The sequence below is a fragment of the Oryzias melastigma genome, linkage group LG4 (genome assembly GCF_002922805.2).
Source record: "Oryzias melastigma strain HK-1 linkage group LG4, ASM292280v2, whole genome shotgun sequence".
Taxonomy (NCBI): Eukaryota; Metazoa; Chordata; class Actinopteri; order Beloniformes; family Adrianichthyidae; genus Oryzias; species Oryzias melastigma.
In genome coordinates, this window is record NC_050515.1 from 23549782 (window position 1) to 23566449 (window position 16668).

Sequence of the window (16668 nt, forward strand, 5' to 3'; positions counted from 1 at the left end):
TGGACTCTATAACCGCTTTAAGTGATTCGACAAAAAGCAGAAAAATAATTAACTCCCAACAGGTCCAGCAGTTTTTGCCAGTGAGGTCAGACTGTGTGAAAAAGGATGGAAAGACTAACTACCCACTAAATCAGAGAATAAGACAAAGTCAAATTTAGAAGGGTGATGGTAAAAGTAAAGATATACTAAAGAAATAAAGAAGCAATAATTTCAAGTCACTTCATTATCGTTTTAAGTGTAAAAATGAAAAATAGCTGTGTGCACAATAAGCAATAAGAGTGGATGAAAGATAAAGGGATCAGTGGTTGAAAACCGTCAGATTATAGATCATCAAAACAACCTCAGAGGAACGGGATTAGCTGGTAAATTGAGAGAAAAAAATTGGAACTTTTTACATTACATCTCAAAATTTTCTGATAAAGCTTCCCCAGAACCCAGCTCTTTTCAGGTCATTAACCAGCTCCTCTTACATAGTTTTGAACTGAGTCCTCGCCTTTCTTAAGATCACTGAGACCCCACAAGGTGAGATCACGGAGCTCCAGATTGACAGTCATATTTAGCTTCTTCCATTCTCCAATAATTGCTCCAACAGTGGATCTTTTATCACCAAGCTGCTTGGCAACTGACCAAACAGCTTGGTCCCCTCCTTCTAGCCTCCTTCTATCCTCTACAATGTCGTCTCTGGTGTGCTTGGACAGCTCTTTGGTCTCAGCCAGGTTAGTAGTTGGAGACTTACTGATTGTCTGGGGTGGACAGGTGTGTTTATGCAGCTAACAACCTCAAACAAGTGCTTCTAATTTAGTATATTAAGCGAAGTGGTGCTAGACCTTTCAAATGTGGACTAACATGTATTTGAGGGTCAGAATTCTAGATTATAGACAGGTGTTCAAATACTTATTTGCAGCTGTAGCATACAAAAAAATAAATCATCTAATGTGATTTTTAGATTTTTTTTTTAGATCGTGTCTCTCACAGTGGACATGCACTTAAGATGAAACTCTAAGGCCCCTCTGTGATTTCTAAGTGAGAGAACTTGCAAAATCACATGCTGTTCAAAGACTTATTTGCCTCACTGTGTGCTGTTAAATACTTTTTAGTAAGTGCATATTATTCAAATAAGCAGCAGCACATTGTAATGAATATGAGCGTGCATCAGTATATCAGTGTTTTAACATTAATGTACTTTATGATTTAATTTAGCAAACAAGAAAAAAGGCGCATTCAGAAAATATAAGCTTCATTTGTATTTAACTAAAATGAGCTAGATTGAAATCTGAACATTGAAATTAGTGTTGAGCCTTTAAATCACTAATTTCTAAATTCAGCTACAATTTAATATTGTTATTATTAGTTATTAATCTCGTTCCTTCCAGCATCTTCATCACAATGTCTATGTCCTAACGTTGAGTGTACCTGAAGCATGGACTCAAACTGGTACATGCACAGTCCCAGCTCAGCCATGCTGGGCTTGAAGAGCTCCCGTAACCTGTACTCTTGCATCAGCTTGAAAAACACACAGAAAGCCTCCTCCTCTGGCATCTAAAGACAAGAAACAAGAATTTCAAATGGTTTCCTAGAAGCTGGTGACTATATAACATGCGTGGTTATAGAATTACCTGCATGAGCAGCAGGCCAACAATGAAGGCACTTCCCTGGCAGTAGCCAACCTCACGGTCCACCAAGGAATATGCCTGCAGTCATAGAGATGAATAAATACAATAAACAGACAAAACTTATTGTTTCTGAGCCGCCATTGTGGATTTTCACATTAAAACATACAGTTTAAACTACTGCCCACAGCTAAACCCCATCAATGTTCCACAGTTTGTTTGAAACAGTTAACAGTCCTGCACCTTCATGACATTGAAGAGCACTTCCTGGCCTAAGCTATCCTTCTCCTTGAAGAACTCGTGCTCGGGATACGTGCGAGCAATGTCTCTACGAATCAGCTTCTCACACGGGGAGGTCATTTTCAGGAGGTCCGAGTACTGATCCTTGATGGGCATGTTTTGGGCGTTACACAACAGCTGCCACACAATCGCCCGGAAGTGGTGAGGGATCCCTCTTCTGACAAGATCCTGTGGGGGGAAAAAAAAGGATTTCTGTGGGAACGCTATTTTTATGGTGCAGACTGAACTGTTGTCGGTGAAGTCCATCCAAGTAGAAATTTTACATAACAGCTGCTCTCAGAATAATGAGCAATAAATACTGTTCTGGTGTAATGATAATTAATTATGATAATTTAGTGCTGCACTGAAGGAGCAACAATGCTGTTAATGAATTAGAGAAACTGATATTTCACTAAAATGCTAAACTGCAAACCTGCTGCAGACAGATTGATACTTTTGCATTCAGCTCATGCATTTTCATTTATTTGAGTTGTAAGTGGTTGCTTGGAGCTTCAATTGGCCAACAAAAGACTTGAGCACAAACGGGCACATATTTATCATAATCTTAAAGCTTTTGCAGCTCCATTTTAGAGACCAGTTTGCTCCCATTCATGACTACAGATAAGATTTGACTAAGTGAATTTCCAGTGCTATCTAGGAAGAATTTAACTAAAGTTATGATAGGAAAACACAATCGAGCAGAACACACACTGTTCAAGTTTGGATGTAAAAATGGTGTGAAATAATTCTGCTTAGCTTAAGAAGGATTTAACTTCAGTTTTATATGGAAACCTTCCTTTGCCATGCCAATGACTTGTCTGGGAGAATCAAACAACTCCTTATGCCAAAAACACACACACAACACACAACAAGTACACAGTAGATAATGAAGTTCAAATCAGAAACTCATGAGTGACTAAAAACAAGGATAATTTAAAATGACAAACTGGCATAAAAGGTCATTTATATATCACACAGGTAGGAAATGGCTAGGAAAAAAATGACTTAACACTGTCAGATGTAGCTCAGAGATCAATGCAAATGAGGCAGATGAAATGAAGAGCGTTTGTATCACCAATAGTTATTTCATACAGCGTGTGTAAAGGTTAAAGCAAGTCCCGAGCCTTTTTGAGCATTTTTTTGGTTCTTTTGATTTATCTTTAGAAAAGTATTTTGTGGCAGTGCTTAAAATCAATCTTTTTATTACAGCTCCAGACTCAATTTTCTTCAGAAAAATGGATGCCAAACTATTATTATGTGTTAAAACAAATACCAAATATGTAGATACAAAATAAAAATGTATACATCCACAAGACAAGAAAAGATAAGGTCAAAAAATGTAAAATTTGTCCTAAAAACCAAGCGAAGCTCCACTCAAAGCTCCATGGATGTATTCCAAGGGGTTTCACAATAATGTCTCAAAACTCTTCAGCTTGTTTTAAACAAAAAATTTCAGAGCTCAAAACTTTTTGAAACCTTCATTTTGAATAAAAACTATTCTAAAGTTGGGGTTGGTGTCATTGTAAACAGTCTGTGATTGGAAAACACACCAATAAGTTCAAATACTACTGAGGGTTAAAATATTAAAGCAAGGGTTCTTCTTTAAGCCATAAATTAGTTTTCCCACAATGAATATGGACTGTTTTTACAGTAGTGTAACAGCATTTAACCGCTTAGCTTTCAATATAATGTCAATAAATGCAAACAGTACACAGTTTACGTGTAGTATAAATATATAGAAATACCTTCATAGTGATGAATACTTGGATCTGCAGTTCTTTGGTACAAAACCAAAATGTTCTATGTATTCCTACAAAGTTGGATGTTTCACTAAAACCACTTCAACAAAACAAACAAAAAAACAGTTATTTTTCTTCATGTAAGTATGCTTGAAAGATTCAGAAAAGCGGATATAGCCTGACTTGAGGCTGCAGAGGAATTCCTAATCCCAGTCTTTCTGTCCTTGTTTCCATGCTCAGAGAAGACAGTAAGTCTCACCTCCAGCAGCCATTTAAAAAGGAGCCAGCATGAAGAGAAAAGTCTATCCAAACAGAAGAAATCTGACCTCAAAGCAGTTTAAGCTTCAAACATAGAAGCTGGTGTTACAAATAGGAGGTGGAAAGTAAATGTATTTCTGCATTTGAACCAAAAACAATAATAACAGCGATTGTATTCTATAAACTTTAGACTTAAGCATGAAATGGTCTCTTTGAGTCACTCTTAAGATAGGATAAGCTACAAGAACTGAGGCACTAAATGAGGGGGTCATTTTTACCTTAAAAACATTTTGGCTTTCCTGGATTTAGACTCACCTTGAGCTGTTTTTCCTTTTTCTTCCGCACTTCCTCCCACTCATTGACAATGCGACCCCACATAATCCATGAGTCCTCCTCCAGGTGGGACAGGTTGGAGGAGGCGGAGGAGCTAGACACCAGGGAGGACCCAGAGTTTCGCCGGGAGCCGTTCATTGAGCGCAGAGACTTGCTATCCGTCTCCAGCAGCCTGCAGGAAAAGGGAACGTTTTTGTTAAAGAGGCCGTCTCAGGGCTCCAGACTAAAAAAACAAAAAGCTTTAAACAAAGAAAAAACTACATTGATTATATAACTGAAGTCTCGGTTTGAGTCCAGCTCATTCCATTAGGAGCATCTTCTCTAAACTGTATCATAATGGCTTTTGAACAAAGTGACCAACTAAAGACATCAAATACTTTCCGTGTAACCACCTGTAAGGATATTTACTCAGAATAAAATGTTTTTTTTCTTTTCTTAAACTGAACAAATAACAACTTAAATATTCAAAGTTGGTAAGTCTAGTAAAAGTGAGCAGACCTGTCTAAAATTCAAAAAGACCAGAAGGAACTGCTGACAGTTACTGAGACCTCACTCTGGAGCCAAGACTGGGTAGGCACTCTTGGTGAGTGGATACCAATGAGGTTCAGCCAAGCCCAGCTCAAACATACCAAATGGATTTGCCCCCCCCCCCCGGGTGCTCACCACCTGGTCCAGGGAGTCATTGAGTAGGGTTGGAGAGGAGATCAAGAGGAAGAGGTGTCTGTGTTCTAATTTCTTGTTACCAACAATGGCTTGTATAACACAGAATGTTATCTGTCCAACTTTAAAGAGCACAAGTTTGTGGATGAGGTTGAGAGGTACCGATTAAATATGTTTGTGTTCACCTCGATTTAGAGCTTAAGTCCTGGAACTAATCTTCTTAAGAGAGATTGCAGTAAAGACCCAGCAGACCCAAACTTATCCGACAGGTATAAGACTACCACTTCCTAGATAGCTTCACATATATTCAAAGGGAGGTACAATAAATGTAGTCATAGAGAGGCTTATGCTCTCCCTGCATTTCAGATGGAAAATAGTAAGAAACTTTATTCTGTGGTCACAAGAATGTATGTTCGGAAAATGATCCTAAAAGTAGGTCTTGCGACACCAAAAGTGAGTGAAGCTTTTAAGCTGATGAAAGACGACAATGGGGCTTGGTTGTCCATGAGGCCACGAAGACAGCACATGAGTACAAAAACATCAACCTTAACCAACGCCAAGACTAAAGCCACTGAAGGAGTAAAGCAAAAAAAGAAATAGACAACTTTTGAGTGGTTCAAGATGGATCCTATCAAACTGTTATGCACCCAAGAGAAGAAATGCTCCTTCAACACGAGGTACAATGCGGGTAGAGAATTGTTGACTTCAACTGGGGATGTTTTGATAGAGTAAAATAATCTTTTCACGGATCCTAATCACATCAAAATGTGCTCCAATAAGAAAGGACACAAACAGTTTTGCAAAAACAAGGCACCAGAGTTTATCCAGGTCCCTGGATAGTGTAGGACTTGCCTTGAAGTGACTCATTTCTTCAACATCATCAATAGATAAAATTGGTGGTTCTCATCCTCAAAAAGGAGTAGTATTTTAACTATGCCAACCAAGTTCATTTTAGTGATTCAATATCTGGTGGTCACATGCCTGAATACTTTCTCCAAGCTCACAAAAAACACCAGGCATGCAAACTCAGAATCTTTTGGAGAACTCTGTAATGATAAATAGTTGGTCTGTTGAACCAACTTCTAAATTTGAGGGTTGACTGCTGACCAGACCATCTTCCCCTACACTCTAAAGTCAGCCTCTTTTACCAGTAGCTAGCAGTAAGTTAGACTTGCCAACGTTGAGGATTGGACTCTTCTAGGGTAGCTCCTAATCTGAAATTTTGTGCACACCTATTATATAAAGATTTCACATGTAGCCAATGGTTCACGAGTTTGGCTCAGGAGTCTGAGAATCCTGCCACGGTCTCCTCAAGCTATAATCTCCAGCTCTTGATATAAGAGTTTGCAGCTGACTGTGAAGCATCTCGAGGAGAGCCAGCTCCTCCAAGTCTAAGACCGTGATTGTCAAAATCAGACAGAATTCCCCTCTGGGTTAGAAATGAGCCCTTTCCCCAGACAGAGGAGTTTAAGAAGGTAGGAGTTTTTTTCACAGTAGAGATGGAATGTGAGCTTGACTGAGCAAATGATGCTACATCTCTGGAGCATTGTAAACATTTGTAACTCAGCAATTTCTCTGGCAAGCGAAAAAAAAAAAACTATGTTCTAATTTAAAAAAAATAATTATTGCCTCTACCATCTACTTACATGAGCTGTAGCTTAATATTCTGGTAAGAAATTTGATTAAAGAAGTAGTATGTTCTTTCTTTGCAATGTAATTGTGGTCTTCCTTGGAAATGGGGTGTAAAGATCAGCCACCCTACAGGAGCTCAAATTAGAGTCGCTTCTTTCCCACATAGATGGAAGCCAGTTGATATGGTTTGGACATCTGGAAAGGATGACACCCAAATTAACTGCCAACAGTAACAGCCCAAAAACACAGTGGATATTTTATCTCAGCAGGAGAGTAAGATTTGGATATGCAAGGAGTGCCAGGTTTAGGACGTTTCTATGAAAATTGTGTTTTTGGTGGTTCTAGCATGTTTTTGTGGCATGTTCCTCATCATGGAGAACATTTATGGAGAAAATTAAGCTTAAAATTGAGTTTATTTATTTTTTTAATTGCTTTGAATCAGGAGCAGATAATAAAATTCTGCTGGAAAAAGCTTATAGCTGTGGAATAGGTGCTACAATTGGCGTGTCACAAGCTTCCTGCTTTGCTCCATTCTGATGCATCCACTTATAGACAATTAGTTCATGTCCATCTTAGTTTTCCTCATCTGAGCTGGAATCTGGCTCAAAACTGTACAGCTGGAAAGCTCAGATACTGGTCTGCATTTTTTTTGCACTGTTAATGTTAGGTTGGGGGCCGTAAGCTAGCAGCAGAGAGTGTAAAACAAAGGAATGATAGGAAGTGCTGGAAAAAAACTGTTGCCCTGCAGAAACTATGTTCTAGAAAACAGCAGATTTTTTTGGTCTTTTGACCAGTATCATCATAATTATAACATCACTGGGAACGATTTTACAATTGATCAAAAGATGATTGGAGTGGGACTTTAAAGAGTAGCATGCATAGTACCAGGCTCATGACAAAAACACAAAGGCTTGACACCTGATCTTGGAAAGCGGCTGTGATGATAATGAGTGTGCTCAAAGAATGGTTAGGGTTACAGTTAAATTTAGGTCAACTCCGATGAAGTGAAATCGATAATGTGAAAGAAGAGTCCACAAAGAGAGCTTCTTAACCTGTACTCAGCTTTTATACGTTGCGTGAAGGGAACACAGGCAGGTAAATCTTTGAAGAAAGACTTAAAGGCACTAGACCGTTTTAAGTGTTGCTTAATTGGCTCAAATTTTGTATCGAACTGATATATGTAAACATTCTTTGAGCTCTGATAATAATTCACCACTAGTCAAACAGAGGTCTGAAGATCTAAATGTAAAATACTTTAAAAATTCCTCTTTTAATAAAAATAATTCAACAAGTGGCTGTCATAGTGTGTAGTGCTATGAGATAACCACATTTGGAAACTGAGGCTTTAAAAATAAACTGAATTGTATTTAATAGCCGATAGTGCTAAGAATAAGAAAAAAGGCAAATATCCTTTGAAATAAACTTGAATAGAAGTTTTTCTATTAGTACATTAACATAAACATGTCGAGAAATGTATATAATCTTACCAGGATAAACTCATGACGTAGTCCACATGTCTCTAGTTTTTTAATAAACTCCTAAAAGCTGGAATGTCTGACAGAGCGTACAGCGAGTGCAAAACTTGACGCTAAAGAGTGAGTGCTCATGCTTTTTATCTGTTCTGTTGGGTACAAAGGCCACACACGACTCAAACTGCAGAAAAGATAACACATTATCTGCCATACAAACTAAAATAAAAAAAAACCTAACAAAGTCCTCCTTTTTGTTGCTGCAGTTTTGTAGGCAACTTGACAATGTCAATGAATGTGTTCCATTGCTGCCATAGGCACAAAACAAAAGGAATTCAGAGTTGAAGTCCAAACGAAGAAAAAATATACACAAAACAAAAGCTTTTGTTCAGTCAATGGAGTGTTGTGCTGATGACCTTACATCAGATTGTTTTCTCACAAGAATAACTAGAGACACTTGTCTTTCAGTGGCAGTACCAATGAGCTCACAACCTATGAACTCTGTACTGAGCTTTGCTGTAAAATGGATCCCTACAGACTCCAGCTTTAAATTACATGTTTTCCTAACCCTGGCTACACAACCACATTTGAGTGACTCAAGAGAGGTTCACAAACTGCAATAAAGTAGTTTTGTATCATAGTTTTAACACTGTTATCAAATAAACAAGAGTGTTGGAGAAATCCCACTGAATTTAAAATCACCTATGCATTTTTTTTAGGCACAAATGCACCAAAGTAACCCAGCAAATCAAATTTGTGATAATCTGAAAACAGTTTTGTGAGTTAAATGAAAAACCAAAAACAAGGCAGACACATGTTTGGCCCCATTGATGCACTCTTACAGTATGTGACAGTACAAGCAACAGGAAGTGATGTAAATTGAGCATTTTCCTCCTTTTCTTGAATTTTTAAGTTAATCTTTTTTCTATGCTTCACGAAAAGAAAAAAAAGCTTATGTTTTAGAACACATTGACATACTGACAAAGATCTCACAAGCAAACACAGATTGTAATTTTTGAAAGCTGTTTATTATCAAGAAAAAGTCAATCATTACCTTCATGGCCCTGTGTGAAAAATTATGTCCCCTAAACCTAATAACTGGTTAGGCCGCCCAGAGCAAGGACTATAATCAGTGATTACTGTGGCTGGGTGGCTCAGTTGGCTGAGAGTAGGACTGGCAAACCAATGTTTGTTTCTCAGGGAGCCCAATGAGCTTAATCCAAAATGGGTCCTTAGGTAAAATCCTTCACGCCAACCATAACTAATGTAGCCACAAGGGGCCTAACACTGGGTCTCCCTGTGTTGCTCCCCAGCCTGGATAAAATACAGGACTGAGTAAGACGGGGCATCCAGCATAAAATCACTGACAAACCACCTATGTGAATCAATGAAAACCAATTTGCACTGGTGGTTTGGCAGATTGTGGCAACTCCTGGCGAGATGTGCCGAAAGGTGAACTGGCAATTTTACACACTTTTAAAGAAGTGTGAAGGAATTTATCCCCACCTATTGTTTGCAGAATTGGTGTTAACCAAGTTCCCAGCACCTACCGGTTCTAAATATGCTGCAGTTCCTCAAAAGACCACTGGAGGCTTGTGTTAGAACAGACCAACTTCTCTGACTCCCAGGTGAAAACATTTTAGAGGCAAATTCTGTACAGTCTGGTAACAAAACTATTTTTGATGTCAGGTGGTTTATTTTCTATTTGTGACAACTGTGTGTGCATGGGATGTTGTTCAGAATCTTCTGTCATGCCTTCTTTGTTAACTGTCATAATGTTCCCACATCTGAACCTCTGGTTTCTACAGATGAACCAAAGCCTTTATCTTGTTCTTAAGCTGTTCAAAGGAAGACTTGAGCTATATACATGCTGGACATTTAACCACTGGCGTTTACACTGGAAAGTAGGGAGGGGTTTCTTTTTCATTTTCTACTTTTTACTACCACATCTGCCACCTACAGTTGGAAGAATTGATACAAAATGTCAAACTGGTGCAAATCTTGGGATTCCAGGATTTTTTTCACAGCTCTATTCCAATATATGAAAGACCTGGTGTCATCTAATTTTGGCTGGGAACAAACCACAATTACTATTTTTGCCTGCAAGATCAATTTTCAAACAGTTGGCACTTCTATGAATCACAAGGGTTGCCAAATTTGAGTCCCTGATTGGTAAAAGTTTGACCTGGTTTGGCAGGTAATGCATTTTGTTCATGAAGCCTAAAACCAATCATAGAAACTTACACTGCTAGATACGCAAGAGGTTTGAATCTGAAAGCCCAATATGTGCTCTTACATGCGTCTACATAGACTCTTCATTAGAAGTGGCTGCTTGACCCTGTGTTGTCAAAGGTGGTGTGTACGTATTTTTACTGGTGTGATTTAGATCATTGTCCTATGGCAGAACATTAACAGTGTTTCAAATTAAGCTGCCATCTTCTCTTTAACGATTCATGGCCGACATCAGAAATTCTGTTTTGATATACCAAATAAAGTCTTACAGGTTTTAAGGCATCAAATAAGCTCCACACTTTCCTCCCCATATGTGATTGTTGGTGTGATGGTCTTTTCTTAAATTCTATTACTTGTACTTTTACTTTTATAGCAGATGTAATGAGAACTTTAGCTTCTGGGGAGTTCAGTTTGTGTCTCATCAGTCCATATGTATTTTTCCAAAAGTCTGGGGGATTATCAAGATGCTTTCAGTCAAATCTCGAACAAGAACTAGATTTATTAAGACCATTTTTGCCTCAATAAATCAGGATTAAGGCAAAGACTTTTAAACACAGCTGAAGCTAGTATCAGTATAGTATATTTTAATTACATTTTTAATCTAGATTTGCTCATTAAACGTGTGTTTATGTTGGCAAAATCTGTGCTTTATAAAGTCCATCTTCTTCTTCTTTTCCTTTCGGGTTTTCCCTTCAGGGGTCGCCACAGCGAATCAGTTTCCTCCATCTAAGCTTGTTGTGGCTACATTTGCTTTATAAAGTCCATACAGGCAGAAAATAAATGGGCACACTCAGAGACCCCAAAGCACAGAAATACAGGTGGAATATACAGTTTTATAGATACAATGTTTATGATTTGTTAAAGTATTGTAAAAAAAAACACCTGAATCTTACATGGGGATACAATGCTAACAGATCCAGGTTTGGATTCAAATTGGTCTCATTTACTGCAACAAATTACTTAATTCACTGTTTTGAAAAATGGTAACAAAAAAAGTAACTCAGGCGTTTTAAATTCCGTTGTGCTTTTTTTCTTAATAAATTGTGTTTTTCTGTCAATTATCATGCACAGATTTCTACTTTGAAGCCTGTGAACTGAATTAAACTAAAGAAGCCTACATTTTTTTTTAAATAAAGAAGATTGTAATCCTAAAGAAGAAAACATCAAACCAAGCTAAATTTATTTTTTATATAGCCAGTCATGATTGTAAAAGGACACTTTGTAAATAAATGTAATTGAATGCTTAAAGGTTTTTTGATCATGTTAATCACATTCTCCGGGTGTTTGCTTTTTTGAAGGCTCAACCAAGAGCTGCAATATTTTGATAACATGCAAAAAAAATAAAACATAAATAAAAAAATTAAAAAAAACACTCACACAGCCCTCACAGTTTAGATACATTCAGTGCTGTTTTGCTCCTCTGTTCAATGAATACTGAGTGTAGCTTCATCCTAAAATCCTCAATGAACCGGCAGAAAAATGAAAAAAAAAAATAAAAGAAACTATGCTAGATCATTTGCAAGAAACCCAAAACGAAATCCGAAAAGTCTTTACAAAACATTAACAATATATAAAATAAGATGTAAGCCTAAAACAAAAGTAAGCTGGGGTTCTGTTCTTCACTGACAATGCAGACTGACAGACAGGCCTTAGACCAGCTGAAATCAGACAATCGTTTCATCAAAAGTGGTGACGATGTAGTTAAGGAGAATTGGCAGAGCTGTTTAAACCCACACAGCACATTTAGAGGATTTTTTTGCACTGTTTTGTCTGCAGAGATGCAAAGATAGACACACAAACAGCAGAAAGTGTGGTACGAACTGCTTACACAAATGAACAAATTAAAAATGTGTTCGCAACTACCTCAAAAATAATTACAAATCTATGTTGAAGACAGTTCAGCAGTACACATATAAAACCTTCTAACAAAAACAAAGAAATAGACTAAACGCTTGCCTGTTCTGTTCCTCCAGCTTGGCAAGCAACTCCACATCATCAGGACTGAGCTGCGCTGGCGAGGATGGAGAGAGGCCCGGCGAGGACAGCGATGTGGAGGAGGAGGCTGCAGTGGTCTGTAGGGATGTGGGAGTGGCCACCTGGCTAGCCATCTGACTGACTGTGTGGGACACGGAGTTCTTCACCCATGAGAGAGTAGAACTCAGCTTTCCTGCAACCTTATCTGCCACCTGCAGAAGACGAAGAGGACGGTCATTTCTTCAACTTCAACCTTTTTGTCAAAATCCACTGCATCATTTTACATCAGTTTTAGCCAATCAGAGGCACTTCTTATGACCAAGATGAGTGGCTTAAAAACACAACACAGATAAACACAGATGAGAGTGTATTGAATAGAGGAAACTTTATATTTATGATCATAAAAAAAATAAAAAAAACAACCTTTCTTTACAGTTAAATTCAACATAAACATATTGTTTTCTGTTGAGTATTATAGAATATTTGGATATCAGATACAGATTAAACCGCAATCATTAATACAGAACTAAACCATAGGAAATTAATTTCAGACTTTTATTTTAAGAGAAAGATAAATTGTGACAAGTATGGGTCAAAAATGTGCTCGCCAGAATGTAAAATGTATGTAGGATTTAAGAATATAATGCAAGGCACAAGAAGGATGGTACAGTAGAAGAATGAGCTCCTGTGTATAAGAAATTAATTTTCTTTTTTTTCTTTTTAAAATGGAAAAAAAACTTAAAAGTTTGAAAATTACTCCGTGCATAAAAAACATGTAACTATTCAAACCTAAAGCAGTACAAAAACTGTATAACCTGGGATATTGTTGTGGTGAGGCTGCCTAATTGTTCGGCATAATTCTGGAATCCAAAGAGAATTCCAAAACAGAAAGCCCTGATTTTTTTTGCACCGTGTGTAGGAGATGGTTTAAAGACTAGATCAAAGTGCTGAAGGCCTCAAAAGACGTCATAGATGTCCGACAGGAAACTACGGCTTGCATGATTTGCTTGTCTTGCTGATATTTTTGAGCAGCTCAGCGAATTACAATCAATGGAGGAAAACGGATTACACGTTTTTGGAAAATCCTACAATATTCTGCATTCAAGAAAAAAAAAGAGTACTCTTTGGCTAAACCATTTATCTGAAGAAAAATGAATTATGGGTCTAAATGAATTATGAGTCTAAAAGTGACCCATAAAACAATTTTCTGTTGTTATCTTGCTTCATATTAAGTTTTGTCTGAGGACTACCTTTCAGAAGAGAGTTGATGAATGGATCCCTTCAGTATCAACTTTAATCTTATCACTAACTAAGTGTGTCTCATGATAGAACTGTCATAATCGTACCATGAAAAAGTCTTTTACACCCCAGTACAGTTATGGCTGAGTATGGGGCTCTTCACAATACCAATGTGGGGGTGTGGGGCTCTGGAAATTGTAGTTTTTAACAGATTTAAAAAATTGACTGGAAAAACTTTTTTCTCTGGTAGCAAAGAGGCTAGAACCCCCAAAACAAAGTAAAATTTATATTTTACCAACTTATTATTATTAAAGCACCATCTCTGAGTTTGTCCATCTCAAAGCAAAACAAAGAAATGGATGAGAAACAAAACATAATAAAAGTTACTCTGCCACCTTTCACTCAAGCTTCAAAATGTTTGTTGAGTTAAAGCTACCGGTAGTTATTTTATCACCTTTTAATAAGGATAAAAAGGACAAAAAATTGTAATTATTCTTTACAATTGTCTTCACTCAAGTGACCACAGAGAGTCTGATCTTGATTCTTACCTGCTTTCCCAAAACAATCCAAATTCAGCTGTGAACAAATCCATTTACTATGTGTATCTATGAATCTCTAAATGAAAGCTTTTCATTCGTATGTTTACTGAAAAACTACTTGGAAGTTTCTAAACATTCAATCTGATTAACACACAGTCCTCCAGTCACACGGCGATCATCCTCACAGGAAGGGTCAAAGTGCCTCGGAAAAGACAACCCTTCGAGTCTGCTGATCACATCAGAGAACATGCCTACCCCGTCAAAAAATGCTGACAACTTAAACAGGAATTGCAGTAAACTAATGCAAGTGGTGGAACTAACTTTTTTTTAAAAGGGAACAGTTCATTTCTTGACCATAAACAAACTCAGTTTGTGTGTGTGTTATTGTAATAAATCCTTTGCAGGGCTTACAGAGATAAATTTGCATCTTTAACTGAAAAAAGTAGGTTTAAACCAGATTTGTGCTGACTAATTTAGCATTAATAATGTTAGTTTATATTTTCTGCTACTTGTTGGTTACTTTGTATTCTGCCCTGATAGCTCACAGTCTGGTAAATGTATCCAGTAATTTTTGAAAAGGAACATTACATAAAATGAAGATAGCTGATCTTCCCATTAAAGAATAATGCAATTCATATTTTATGATGCAATATCAGAACACTTTCCAATATTATTTATTTGTAAATAAATAATCATTATATTTGCAATACATTTTTATCCTGATTATTGAAATGTATTTAAAAGATCCTCCTCCTCGCCTTCCATAAAAAATGGCTTTCAATTAGTTTTTTATCTTAAATTTCCTATGTTTAGTTTCTGTTCCTAGTTATATAGTGAACTGTTTTAGTAATCAAACAAAATAGGTTTAATGCACATTTGAAAAATAAATTGATGTTAAATCAATACGACTTTTTCCTAAATTAGATTTTTATACTTTTTCTGGTTTAATTTGTCATGACATGTTATCAAGTGCTGGATAATAAAATAATGAAGGTATTGAAGAAAAAAAATGCCCCTCTCAGCAAACGGATGATTAAAGTTCCCCAAAATTTTAGGAGCGCTCAGCATATTCAGAGTACAACATAGTATGAGAAATATGTGAAACACAGGAAAACATGCTCCGACAAGTGCCTGTGTTCAGGTGTTCCTAGAATACGTTCCCTCTGGTAAAAGCCTGTAATTCAAAACAACGCTTTTGCATAAATTCCCAACACAGACAAAGTTACTTTTTTGCTCGCCAACAGGGAGCGACCCCATGATGCATTGCTCACAGCTAACAAAGTCCACTGCAGCACAAGCTCAAAAGGAAGTGAAAGTGAAAAAAGAAAAGGTGGAGCTTTGTTTCTGAATACTAAAAAAACTACATTATCTTAATATGATTTACATTTACTTGAAGCAACCCTTGGAAGACTGACAAACTTAAAAAAAAAATGAAGTTGAGCTACTTCCTCTGGGCTGTGTTGTAATCTTACCGATGAGTCATCTAATATTATCGATGACAATTTTACTTACACTCAGCTTAAATTTGTGAAAAGTTTGTTGACTCAGACTCAAAAGAAAGACACCACCTTAGCACATTGACAATAAACTTTAACAAAAATAGAATGCTTCTAACCTTTAACAATTAATAATTAAGTCAGAGGACCTCACAGCTGATTTACTCTGAGCAAGAAAAAAAATCGTCAGTGAAAACATTTAACTCTGATGCAATTTTTTTGGCAATTTTGTGATGCGGGATCTTCCCGCATCACAATGATACTCGGGCAATGAAGGGCTGTCTAGGTACTAGAATGGCCTAGCTAGTATCTGGACCTCAATCTAATAAAGATATCTTACAGATAGTTGAAAGTCTGTGTTGCCCAGCAACAGCTCCAAAACATCACAGCTCTTGAGACGATCTGCAAGGAAAGCTTATAGTCACATGCACATGTACAGGGGTTGATCTGTACGGGTCCTGCAGATTTTTTGGAGGGATGGTGGGTCCCTGGAGGGTTGTAGGTAAGTGCGGCCCATTGACTGTATAGGAGAACTGGATTGAGCAAGTGTGACGTCACCCATAGAAAATGACTTGTTTCCGATACCAACCAAATGAAGTTCATTCAGTCGCCTTTTTTCCACAATATGTTCTATCGCCATGTTGGAACCAGACATCCTCAGTGAGTCTACATTTCTATGACAAGCACTCTCTCCAATCAGGAGTGAGTCTGTTAGAAGGCCACACCTCTTTCACTGAAATCGGGCTGAGGAAAATCGGTCAGACGCTTCGAACATTCAACGTGAGACCACATCCTTTTATTGAGGCACCTGATTGGTCAGTTTATGACTTGAATAACATGCAGTAAAGCAAAAAATATTATGAAAAAAAAATTGGATTAGGAACAACATATTAGAAGATGTATCAGAGCTTTTCTGGCAAGTAGAATGATTGAAAAGTTCTTTATTTCTCAATAGAAGTCAATGGAATTTCAGCTTTCTGGGATCAGCAAAAACTTCCTATTTGGAACGCAAGGGAGGAGGGGTCACTCAGTCCAGTTTTTATATACAGTCAATGGTGCAGACACATCTGAAAGGGAAGCGCAGATGGTCGTGCATTTCCCTTGAGAATTGTACAACCACCTAAAGGAATGACAACATGCCAGCGTCTACACTTACAAATTGTTTTAAGAGTTTACTATGACCTGACACTTGCAGCATGCCGTAAAAA

The 16668-nt window shown here is 37.4% G+C and overlaps 1 protein-coding gene across 8 annotated transcripts in view; it reads right to left on the bottom strand.

The window, feature by feature from the left end:
• evi5b (ecotropic viral integration site 5b) overlaps positions 1-16668 on the bottom strand; it is a 38427-nt gene that overhangs the window by 18096 nt on the left and 3663 nt on the right. For 5 of the 8 annotated variants that reach the window (XM_036211621.1, XM_024279119.2, XM_024279121.2 and 2 more), the window contains exons 2-6: positions 12169-12398; positions 4202-4391; positions 1854-2078; positions 1617-1691; positions 1414-1539 (exon numbers count right to left, since the gene is read on the bottom strand). In XM_036211621.1, coding sequence (XP_036067514.1) covers positions 1414-1539; positions 1617-1691; positions 1854-2078; positions 4202-4391; positions 12169-12320 — 768 coding nt within the window. In that variant the 5' untranslated portion in view covers positions 12321-12398. Of the gene's footprint in view, positions 1-1413; positions 1540-1616; positions 1692-1853; positions 2079-3634; positions 3729-4201; positions 4392-7998; positions 8116-12168; positions 12399-13973; positions 14155-16668 lie in introns of those variants that run through there. The other 3 variants (XM_036211622.1, XM_024279120.2, XM_036211623.1) reach the window with 3 other exon arrangements.